Source organism: Saccostrea cucullata, unplaced genomic scaffold, assembly GCF_032062105.1.
Source record: "Saccostrea cucullata isolate Sc308-1 unplaced genomic scaffold, CSIRO_AGI_Scuc_v1 ctg729, whole genome shotgun sequence".
Taxonomy (NCBI): domain Eukaryota; kingdom Metazoa; phylum Mollusca; class Bivalvia; order Ostreida; family Ostreidae; genus Saccostrea; species Saccostrea cuccullata.
This window is the reverse complement of record NW_026933670.1, coordinates 11,459-23,531: the sequence shown is the minus strand read 5'-3', so window position 1 is coordinate 23,531 and position 12,073 is coordinate 11,459. Positions and strand designations below refer to the sequence as shown.

Here is a 12,073-nt window from a genome sequence, read left to right as displayed (position 1 = left end):
TTTAGAGGATTCAAAGCATTTTTGGGCGTTATTTCTCAGTTCAAAATCATAAGATACAAAGAAAATGAAAAAAAAAAACCTTTCCATACACAAAGGGACAATAAGCAGCATTCCACCCTGATCTAATTTTACATTCCTTTGTTAGCAGGAATGGCTTACTGGTAACTATTGTGACGTCACTATTTGACAAAGCTTTCCTGTTGTCCCTCAGTGAAAATATTGCATCAGCATCTGGGGATCTTGATGTGCAATCTCTGAATAAGAATCTTTTTCCCGGTCCCTTTACAAATTCAGAAACAAAATTTATTGAATTCAATAGAATTTCCAGTAATTGTTGTACGGATCATTGTTAACTAATCTTTACGAAGGCAATTAAGATTTCATTACCAAATATTTAATTAACAATTGTATTTTATGCCAGGTTTAATGACATTGATCATGTCAGCAACCAAAGAAGAATTTAAATAACAAAGCAAGGCTTTAAAGTGGTAAAGAAATTAACATTATTTTCTACAGATCAATGTTACACTCAAAGTGCACTTTTCATAATTTTTTTAACAAAACAAATTAAAAGTTATTTTAAAATGTTTCACTGTTATGAAAAAGTGACTTGCACTGGACAAACTATACTATATATAATATATAATATAATTATGTTATATATAGTATTATAAGTATCTACAACATTATTTCTTAAGCATGACATGCTAGGACAGATTAAAAAAGGGGCCTGTTAACAGTACTGTATATTCAAAGAATTAAAATAAATTACTTTCTTACCAAAACTTTTAAAGAACTACTATTCAACTTCGAACAAGAAATATTCTACTGCAAATGTTTTAAAAATCATGAAATGTACATTCAAAATGCAGTTAATAACTTACATCATTAAAGTCAAACATAAGGTTATTCAAAGCGTTCCTTGGATCGTTGTGACGCATACATTCCTGATTACCGATAGCCGCGGCTGTTCTCACTGCAGATGATTCAAATCCGCCAAACCAAGTGTTCCTTACTGTTATTGGGCCTTTTGAAAAACGGAACCCAGTTATATCTCTATCTCTACAAAATATAAAAAGAATGTATCTCCATCTGTCTGGAATACACACTTGATGAACAAAATTTCCAAAATGATAATTAATTAAAAGATAAAAAATAATCAATATACAGTAAAAAGAAATCAAAAACCTGAAAGAGAGATTTTCTCCGACATTATCCGAGAGACCGATAATGACGCTGTCTTCAAATATCTGCCATATCGATTCCTCTCTACAAAGATAGATATTAAGAATCATATAGACGATATAGTTATCAAATTCCGAATCTACAATCATAATTATAATATAAATTGCCCATGTTGAACGGATATTCACATAATTGTCCAAATCCATCACTCCTTCTTATTTCAAATATTAAAACACTAACATTCCAGTTTTCTAAACAGTGTGATTTTCGGTTAAAAATGTTTACGTTGATTACGTTTACGTAGATCAAATTGTAATTTTAATGAAAAAAGACTTAATAGTATGATTTTGTTCAAGTATATTATCTCATAAAATCATAGTGTTGGTAATTACATATGTAACAATTCTTTGCCTTTGTCGTAATTTTTTTAGGAAAAAATTCCACTAGAGAGCTTGTTTATAATAACATATTGTAACTTATTTCACATATTCATTATACACACCTCAAAAGAAAAGCTCCAAATCGGCTGTCTGAAAGTCTGAAAGGAAAAGTGCGGTACTCTTTTTGAAACATATATAGAATATAATATTAAAGTTCAGCAATAAGCAAGCGGTGGTTTTGATTTACTTACGATGCCCTTCTGACAATAACAGGAGACGAACGAATCCATAAATTCTGAACGATACATTTACTGGCTGAAAAAAGAACAAACCGCAAAGAAGTCTTACCGATTAGAAAACCCAAAACACACTGAGTGTAATATTGTAGCTTTTCAAGAACACTTACGTATGTTGAACTTTACCACTGAAGTAACTTCAATTATTGCAAACAGTTGTAATTGACAACAGTATAAAAAAAATACATTGTTTGGGAAATAAAACCTTATACCTGTACTTGTATGGTGATTTCAGTTAATAAAATGAAACCTTTACCTGTAAAACCATCAAATACCGCAGGAGCAGGGGGTGAACTAGGATCCAGAGGATCAACCTTAGGGGTATAATGATTGTATCCTCCGAAGGTCAAGTCTTGTTTAAGCTCATTATCAACGAAAAGACACTAGTAATTGAATAAAACTGACTTAATTTCGGTATTTTGTAAAGAATACATTTAAGTTATTAAAATTATAATTTTATATTTATAATAATAAATATTTTAGAATTATTTTCCCTAATACATTTTTTACAATTAAAATGATCAAAAATAAAATCATTTATGTCTAAATCCTGTATTTTGATGGTATTGTACCGTTTCGTAGGAGTGGCAGGAATTGTCCAAAAACTTGGTTATTCTTGTATGCTGTGCTTCTCCTGGTTGCATAAAATTTTTATCGACCGAGGGACCAGTTGGTATATGTGAAAAGATGTACCAGAAACCAATGCCCTGAAAACGAAGAAATAAATAAATATCGATTAGATGAAAATGCTGGGAAACAATTTAAGAGCAAGTGTTACGACAGTACCAAAGTAAAATAAAAACGAAATAACAGGAAATGTCGTACTTCGCCACCCGCAGCTACATTGTTCACCAAAGTTGTCAATGGACTAGTAAGCCAAAATGTCGCTGGACCCTTTGTTCTGAAACATAAAGGTTCTGATTACAAAGTATGAAACCGAAAATTACCAACTGCTCGTGTTGTTTCACGTTAAACTGCTTTGTTGCAACCACATGAATCTTTTTTTTTCTTTTGACCTAAAACTATTATAAATGCGTTACATACTTGTCTGCTGGAATCGCGCCTGTAACCCCTAAAACAGTGTCCCCCTTAAATCGCCTCTGTCCCAGTCCAAGGTTTCTGTAAAATGTGATGTTTTTCTCCCCGCCGTCTTCAAGGAAGAAACCATGACCCACACTGTCATAGCACACATTGTCTGTGATCTAAAGCAAACGTTTGACAATGTGTTTTTATGATATTTAAAATATACATTACAGTGCGTGGTTCAAAGTGCATAAAACGATCTTTTTAACATTGTTTAGTCATATCGAAAGGCATCCAAAATGTCAATCGATTTTTTTTTTGGATTTGATAGAATTTTCTTAGGCCATCTTTAAAATAAAATTTGTTTGCATGCCCTCTCTCGGCACAGGGTAAAAATATTGAGTCGGCAAAGTACATGTAGGTGGGGATTTTTTTTCATAGAAAATTTAAACATACATAATGACCGGATGAGAAAATCCAGGAATAAAAAAAAAACAACGTTGGTCTGCGCGAAACCCTGATGGCTCGCTGTCTTTACGGACGCCAAAGTCCGATGGTCACGCCAAAGTCCGATGGCTCGTTTCCTATGGGACACATTGCGCTAAAGTGCGATGTTCTGATACGCCAAAGTCCGATGGTGCGGAGGAACAATCATTAATGTTTATGACGTCACAATAGTCCAACGTCATGCCATTGTCCTGCATTCAAAATGCATTGAATCATTATTCGTCTCGTGTATACAATTTTACTGATTTTGCTTATTTTTTTCACTCCTTAGAGGCATTAATTAGGGTTGGTCCTCGCACACCACTCGGTTGATAAGGCTTAGTCCTTGAACACTATCGGATTGATAATATGTTTGTTCGAACCCACCCGAGAGATTTAAGGGTTAGCCTATTCCTCGACTGATTTGGATTAGTCCAGCACTCACCCCAGATATTTAGGTTATAGTTACTTAGTATTACAAATTTTTCGACTGCATAGGTTTAGTCTCGCACCTATATCCAAAAGATGAGGGTTAATCTTTGCATTTAATATTTATTTGTATATTTTTAAACAATCGGGCCTTGGCATGGCACGGAATCGCATTTTTGCGCAATAGTACTATAACGTCATAAACGTTAATTGTTTTCTGCACCATCGGACTATGGCGTGTGAAACCATCGGAGTTTGACGCAGACCATCGGACTTTGGCGTGACAATGGGACTTTGGAGTCCCATCGCACTTTAGAGTCCTACATTTATATCAATGTAAAAATTAGATTCCCTATTGGGATCCCGCCCTACTCCAATGTTTTTAACAATTTAGAATCTACATTTCCCAAGGGTGCTTCCACATAAGTTTCAGCTTTTCTGGCCCGGTGGTTCTTGAAAAGAAGATTTTAAAGATTTTTCTATATATTTCAATGTAAATCGTGGATTCCTTATTGGGGCCCCGTCCTACCCCTGGGGATCATGATTTTTTTTAAAAAATTGAGAATCAACACTACCCTAGGATGCTTCCTCATAAATTTCAGCTTTTCTGGCTCAGTGGTTCTTGAGAAGAAGATTTATAAAGATTTTTTCTTGATATTTCAGTGTTGAACTTGTATTCCCTATTGTGACCCCGCCCTACATCCGGGGATCATGATTTTCACAAATTAGAATTTACACTTCCTCATGATGCTTACAAATGAGTTTCAGCTTTTCTGGCCAAGTGGTTCTTTAGAAGAAGATTTTTAATAACCTCACCCTATTTTTGCCTTTTCTTGATTATCTCACATTGAAAGGGCGCTTGACCCTTCATTTTAATTTAAATTTCCCTTTATCCGATGTTGCTTTGTGCCAATTTTGATTAAAATAAGTTAAGTGGTTCTTTAGAAGAAGTTGAAAGAAAAAAGACGGATGGACAGAAGAAAGATGGACGGACGACGGACAATGGACAATCAAAAAAGTTCACTTTGGCTTTTAGCTCAGATAAGCTAAAAATTGTTTCATGGAGGCAAATAAAAGTTTTGAGTTGGCCATTTTCAGGCAGTCGGTTGAGAGGGGACAAACATTTTTTTAAGGATGGATTCATGTTTTTTTGTGTTTATCTTTGGAAAACTTACATATGCTGAGTGCGTTCCGTGGATCGTCATACATCGGAACTGAGTATGATGTATAGAGTTCCTCCTTAAGTACGATTCCTGAGGATACAATGTACGATCCGCGAGATCATAACACATATGATAATGAAGTGGATATCGACCTAATAGAAAAAAGGGAGTACATTTCAGCGGAGTGTTACATAGAGAGTTCTAAGAAATGGATGACTTATTAAAGTTAGTGCTTGTTCAGTTATATCTTTCTTACTCTCACCTAAAATCAGTGGGTCGCCCAGATTAGTAAGCTCTGTTCCCTCGACAGCCACACGTTTAAAACCTTTCAGAAACTAAATAAAAGAGCACGTGTCACGATAATAAAAAAGTTAACATTCACACCTTGATATACAAAAAGAAACTTTTCATGTTTAACACTGAATTCTCTATTTTTTTCTTTTAAGGGTAAGCGTTGTGAAACACGAACATATGAACATTAGTATTTTGCTTGATTTACCTTGATTTGGTATGTTTAATCAAATGAATTTTTACTGAATGATGACGTCAAAATGCTATGAGGTCATAAAGGTTCTTCGATGTTATACTTGTATACAACAATGATGCATTGGCCTTATATTCTCAACAATAAGATTAAAATGCTTTTCTTTTCAATTAATTATATACATCTTTCAAAGTAACTTCTTTGTTAATAGATATTATATATGAAGAAAATAAACTTCACGGAAACTGAAGGTGATAAAAAAACATTACCTTGACATGTCCACCATTAGTCTTTCCTTCGGAAACCTCTGACGTTATATGAATATATCGGGTCATCAATCCTACTTCCGCCCGCATGTCCACTCTTTTGTATATCTCTCCATAATGTTCATACTTCAGAGAGTCTATAGTGGAAACAAACCAATTATCAACAATTCTTTAAATATTCTGAAATCACTAATTTTCATGAATTTTCCATGAATCTCATGAATTTAAGTCCTTCACTAATATTTAAATGAAGATTATACTACACTTCTTCAACCTGAAAAACAAATCTCAACGTATCTTACTTTTTCCTTCATCAGCGAAATTTGACTTCACGGAAATCAGTGACTTAACAGTGTTTACACATTTTAACCATGCTAAAGAGATATGAATAATAAACTCAATCAACTTAGTAGATATCCTAAACGATCAATACAATATTAAATATCCTAGTTGTAAGTTGTTCAAAGAAAGTCATTGGGAACATTACTGGACCTTTCAGTCAAGTCCGAAAAGACCTAATTGATATTCTGATTGTAAGAAAGGTACTCACGGTCCATCCTTATGACATTTAGAGGACACTGAGAACACTCTATGATGGTAAATTCTTCTACATGGTACCACCTATAGTCAGTGGATGTGATGAATATTTTATCTCCTGGAACCATATTTGATAAAACTTAGAAGCATATTTTACAATTAAGAAGGTTTTAAGGTTTTGATAACATGATATAGGAATAATATAACAAAAGAAAAATTAAGCTTCTGGTCATAACTTTTATTTTTCAAGTGCCCTAACAAATTTAGGAACATACCCACGTTCCATTCATTCATTACGTCATCGTGCACGGATATAACAGGTCTCGTGAGTATGGTGTTAATGACGTGGAAGTCCGTGTAGCTACGCCATTCCTCGATGCCATGGTTGTAAGAAGTCACTGTTATTTCTCTTTCTATATCAGGTACCACATAAGTAATGGAGGCCTCGTTATAATCAGCACCACCTGAAGCATCACCGCCCAACTCTTCTTGAACCGAAGAAGTGTGACCTTAGGATATACAATTGGAATAAAGGTAGACATAGCAGAAAGAGAGTGACAAATAATTCTTATGATTTGGGAAAGTTTTATATTTGTTTTGATTTACACGCACCTTTTCGGCCGATGGCTACGTAAGCGTCATTTGTCGTTGCCAGTTTGAATGTTGTGGCACCCAGTGCGTCCATGACGCTATAAAGGGCACTCACGTCCTTAGATCCTAAAAAGTTCTTTTGTGTGGCAATTGCAAATATGTCATCATCTGGGATACCTGCATAAGAAGAATATTAATATGAATTGCTTCTATGTAATGGTAATTGTTTTTTAAACATTTCAAAACAAGATTTCCGGTAATATTTTTCAATGTACTCACCATTCAAGAAATTGGTAAGATTTGCTATCGCTGAGTCCACTTTTTCTTGATTCCAGTAATCGATTCTTTGGTTAATGCTTCCGCTAACAAACACAGCTTGGTCGTTAACCATGTCATAATCCTCTGGTACGGACACCGAGAAATGATAAACGAACACTCCTGGTGACCTATTTGGTGAGTTATCCTGTATAAATTATACTGAAAAGTTAGAGGTAAGTAGTTTTTATTGATTGATTTAAAACATTTCTACTAATTTTTTGAATTATTATTATTACTTATCATTCAGTAATTTTGATTTGTTTGGTTGTGTACCAATGGTATCTGTGCGATTCCTCACGTGAGAAACATTTCATCTGAAAACTAGTACACTTGTTGATTCCCTACCAGTGAAACTGGTCTTTAAGCAAATAAATTGATTGAATTTAGATATGGGAAACCGGCTGTAACTAGTTCGCCTCAACCTACCATCGCATTTACTTGAACTTAGAGAAGAGGCACTTTACATACAGAACTTTACAAATAAATGAATACATATTTACATATTTTGTTCTGATAATCTTCAAACACGTAAATAAAAAATAAAATATTAAGATTTATACATGATTTTAATTTTAATTTACTCTGTGTTTGTAAATGTCGCCGAGTGTCGGGTTGTATTTAGGTGCTGTCCTTGTCAGTTTGGTCCATGACCTTTTGTCCTTGCCATGGAGCTCTAGCGTTCCTCCTGCTTCTACTCCGATAAATTTATCACCAAACGAGGGGACGTTGGATCCTTCCGGCTCGTCTAAATATAAAATTCTATCATGCATTTTTCATTTCAATTTTTTAATTGAATTGGAGACCCTAAATCTGATTTCAATTCGATTTCAATGAGTTTTAAATGCATAAATATGAGATACTTGACAGAGTTTATAAAAATCAATAGAAAATGTATATGAAAAAGAAAATTTTAAAAACTATATAAATGGTTTTGATTTTTTATTTACAGTCATGAACTTTAATAAATGGTTCTACTACTGTTACTAACATTTTTTATGAACATTTTAATGTCTGTCTTCGGTCGATCAGCTTCACTGATTATTTCAAACTAGATCACGATTTTTAAACAGAAAATAACGATTTACGGTATCACACTTCTTCTGTCTTCAAACATGAAATTGAATTTTAAAAAATAGGTATGCACGAATGAAAACACAGTATAAAAATATATAATGTTAGTGTGGAATGACCTTTTAGTTTAATTCAATAATAAATCAATCTTTAAAAATTTATACAATTTAAAAAAAAAATATTGTGATTTCTTCCAGAAAAAAAAACGGATAGCATTGTTTACAGTAGATATTTGATATTTATAATAACAGAGTACTTTTTCAACATAACTCCATCACAAATAAAACACATTTATGTTCATTGTTCATAGATGTATGAAATACTAGTGTGGAGATAACCAATAGTATTCAAGCCGAAAATTCCGTTCAAACAAATCTGTATATATTTCAATTTCGATATTTAAAAAAACAATATTGGTGTAAAATAATTTAGATGGCGTCACTTTTTGTTTTTATAAGACAAAAAGAAATCTGGGCAACATTTTATATTAAAAGCATAATAATAATTTTATACTGAGAAACCTGTTTTGGTAAAAGTCTACATACTATAGGTATAAACAAGAGTACTTTCAAAGTTCTTACTCCAACATTGGTAATAAAGGCCGAGGTAAGTTTTTAATGATCTGAAGAGATTCTAAATCTATAGATGCTAATTACCTAGCAGCGTAATTTTGGCTTTCCTGTCAAATTGACAGTCTTCACTTCCTATGTGCATTTCCGCTCCATTTTTGATAAGGATGTGCCCTGTCCGTACACTGTGGTCGCCATTCCTGCCCCACACGAGCTTACCGCCGGTCTGTATCTCAATAAAGGACAACTGAGGGGGACTTATGTCCAGTAAAACAGGAAAGTTGATGATTACCTGGCTATTTTCCTGGGGTACCTGTCAAAAACATTTCAAAGAAAAATATGTATATTAAGCTTCCCATCTTTTAATAACTTTCACGGTTACAAGTAAGTTTTGCACTGTTGTAGATGAACACAAATGTTAAGAAATCAATCGTGCATATTTACATGTAAATGTGTTTATGTATTTATAGATATATTTAGTTTGCTATGTACAGTTGTGAAATCTAATTAAAAATGATTGAGTGAATAATAAAAAATAAAATAAACTCTATCACTGACTTTACACCACATCTATATGCATTAAAGTTTAAAGTGATTACAACAAAACACTTTAGCTGATATATTCATGAAGAGTTACACAGTGAAATTCAAAAACATCCCTGAAAAGTACAAAAAAATTTTGAACTATATTTGTATAAAGAAAAAGGAATTTGTAATTCAATTAAAAAATAAAAAAAAAATATTTAGTCATTATATGTAAGAACGCTATTGGTACTTTACTCACTTGTCCACTGGGCCAGGAATTAGCATCTGACCAGGGCTTTAGTGTTGGATCCTGGTCTGGGCAAGCTGATAGAACAGTAGAAATATACAGGAAACAAGAGAGAAACGAAAACACTGTGACCGCCATCACTGAGAATGAGAATTTGAACGCTCCGGGTAAACTATACCTTATATATACGTCATGTTTAATAGTTAAGGGTGCAATTTCATAATCATAAAAAAATATTTAAATTACCAGAGTGTTAAATGGTTAGATCCTACGTTTAATTTTGATGTCTTTGCTATTAAATTAATCATCAAGGTAATATTTTTTGTAAATAAGTTTTGAAGACGCAATATAATTGTGAAATAACAAACAAGAAGTCATGGAAAATATAACTTGGGAAGTGTTTTATGTATCAATAAATACTTTTACCATTTTCAGGATGTATATTTCAAATTTTTTATTGAAAGTTAATCTCCGAGATCTATTTTTAAGACGCTATTAAATTTTGACATTTAGGCTTAAAAGCCAAGATATCTTTAACCCCCAAAATTATTCATTTGAAACTCATTTGAACCTCTGCGAAAGTGAAATTAATGATTTACCAACTTTTTTGATGAGGGAATATCTTCACTCTCCCTTTTGAATTAATCACGATGAAAAGTGAAAAGTAATTTTTTTCGTATTTATCTAAAAGCAATTCCTTTGCCCTTTTTAGATCAGCTCAATACTCCAACTTCATCAATTTTGTCTCGATATTTTATTGTTATTCTTTTTCTTGGCAATTTCACTTGGCATGCATGAAATTTTATTTTTTGTTGCTTTTGACAAATGTACATGCCTTTTCTTCCTTTTAACTTATTTGACTTTCTTGATAGCTGATTCTGTTAGAAAAGAAATGGTTCTACGGTACTTGAAAAAACAAAATCCACTGGTAAGTTTTACTTTTGAAAATCTTACAATCATTTCTCGTGCAAAAAAAAGTTACAAGACATACCCGACCAATATAGTATAGAAGGTGAAGATAACGAACAGTGATCGAACTCAAACTTTATAAACAATACAAATATTGGAGAGCATAAAACAAGACGTTGGGTCAGGTGCCTAGGAGGAGGTTTGACCGGACACACCCGTCGTGAGCTGAGATTTAAATTTTCTACTAAATTTAATTCGTGCCAATTTTCCTGACTACATTGACTGTTTCACAGTATTTTTGTGGTCTTTTGCCACTCAGATAAATTAGTTTAAAAGCTTTGACCTTAATCACATGTGTTATGGTCAATCACTTCACATCTTTATATAAACAGTAGATTTAGCTCACATTGTGTCAGTTTTTATTTCAGCAGCTGTGACGTAAAAATTATGAAGTCGAACAAAGTGGATTCATAGAGAAGAATGACATGTATTTGTAAACCATATGATAGCTACACACATAAACTCATATAAATAGAATCTCCCACTGATTTGTGATTGGATAAGATGGCACCTGATCCAACCTCTGATATTTTGAAGGTCCGTGTTTGCTCTGCTCGTGTTAAGTATCGTTTTGATCTTGAATGTTGTTCGTTGTTTCCATATGTTTCATCCAATTTGTTAAATGTTTATATCCTCTTGTCAGTGCTCGAGGATAGAAACCCAACAACTGGATAAATAAAAAATGTTTATTTTAAATATAGCAAATCAAAGTTCACTATTCTAAAGCAAAGTTCAAAGTTATCACTATAGAGTCAAAGTTATAGCTATAGTAATTCAGAGTTATTATATTGTCAAAGTTATCAAGATATTTAATCAAAGTTCTCATACTGAACACTATAATAGTAAATCAAAGTTTTCATTGTGATCACTATAGTAAATCATTGTTTTCATAATTTCAAAGTTATCACTATAGTAAATCAAAATTTTCATAGTTATCACAATAGTAAATCAAAGTGACAGTCATCACTAAAGTTAAATAATAGTTTTCATGGTGTCAAAGTTATCACTCTACTAGTAGTTAAGTTTAGCTGTTCTTTTTTTTTTTTTTTTTGTTAGAATGGTTTCATTGTTTTTCCATTGCTTACAATTATTGATAAGCAATTACTTCATCCGTTGTCGTTTAATCACATTTTTTATGATATTCATTTGAAAATAAAGTTAGCCCGTAGTTGTTCTGCTCCCAATTTGCATGACTTCAAAGGACTTTTGAGCTTGATTACTGTTGGTTATCTCCATATGTCATTTCTTTACAAGGCTCGTTTTTATAAATATATTTTGACAGGTTTTTGTGTTGATTACACTTATATAAGGGACGTGGAGACCGGTCTTTCGGGTGAGTTCGTGTAAAACGGGGGGTTCGGTGTCACAGTAGGAGTTGGCACGAAAAAGATCCCTCACCGCTGAATGGCCCTGAGTGTCGAGAATAGGTGTAAATTTGCAGCCCTCAACCGTCAACTGGTGTTGACTCCATATGAGTGAACAATTTTCGAGAGGGACGTTAAAACAAGAAACAAAACACATAGATAAATAAAAC

The 12,073-nt window shown here is 33.1% G+C and overlaps 1 protein-coding gene across 3 annotated transcripts in view; it reads right to left on the bottom strand.

The window, feature by feature from the left end:
- Positions 1-9,709, bottom strand: part of LOC134238862 (cell migration-inducing and hyaluronan-binding protein-like) — a 33,456-nt gene extending 23,747 nt beyond the window's left edge. For 2 of the 3 annotated variants that reach the window (XM_062720968.1, XM_062720967.1), the window contains exons 1-19: positions 9,583-9,709; positions 8,886-9,111; positions 7,740-7,903; positions 7,120-7,303; positions 6,862-7,017; positions 6,525-6,758; positions 6,263-6,367; positions 5,716-5,849; positions 5,225-5,297; positions 4,975-5,114; positions 2,906-3,063; positions 2,687-2,762; positions 2,434-2,568; positions 2,118-2,244; positions 1,817-1,880; positions 1,688-1,723; positions 1,189-1,269; positions 885-1,062; positions 80-280 (exon numbers count right to left, since the gene is read on the bottom strand). In XM_062720968.1, coding sequence (XP_062576952.1) covers positions 80-280; positions 885-1,062; positions 1,189-1,269; positions 1,688-1,723; positions 1,817-1,880; positions 2,118-2,244; positions 2,434-2,568; positions 2,687-2,762; positions 2,906-3,063; positions 4,975-5,114; positions 5,225-5,297; positions 5,716-5,849; positions 6,263-6,367; positions 6,525-6,758; positions 6,862-7,017; positions 7,120-7,303; positions 7,740-7,903; positions 8,886-9,111; positions 9,583-9,708 — 2,598 coding nt within the window. In that variant the 5' untranslated portion in view covers position 9,709. The remainder of the gene's footprint in view (positions 1-79; positions 281-884; positions 1,063-1,188; positions 1,270-1,687; positions 1,724-1,816; positions 1,881-2,117; positions 2,245-2,433; positions 2,569-2,686; positions 2,763-2,905; positions 3,064-4,974; positions 5,115-5,224; positions 5,298-5,715; positions 5,850-6,262; positions 6,368-6,524; positions 6,759-6,861; positions 7,018-7,119; positions 7,304-7,739; positions 7,904-8,885; positions 9,112-9,582) is intronic. The other variant, XM_062720969.1, reaches the window with a different exon arrangement.
- Between the last annotated feature and the right edge of the window lie 2,364 nt (positions 9,710-12,073).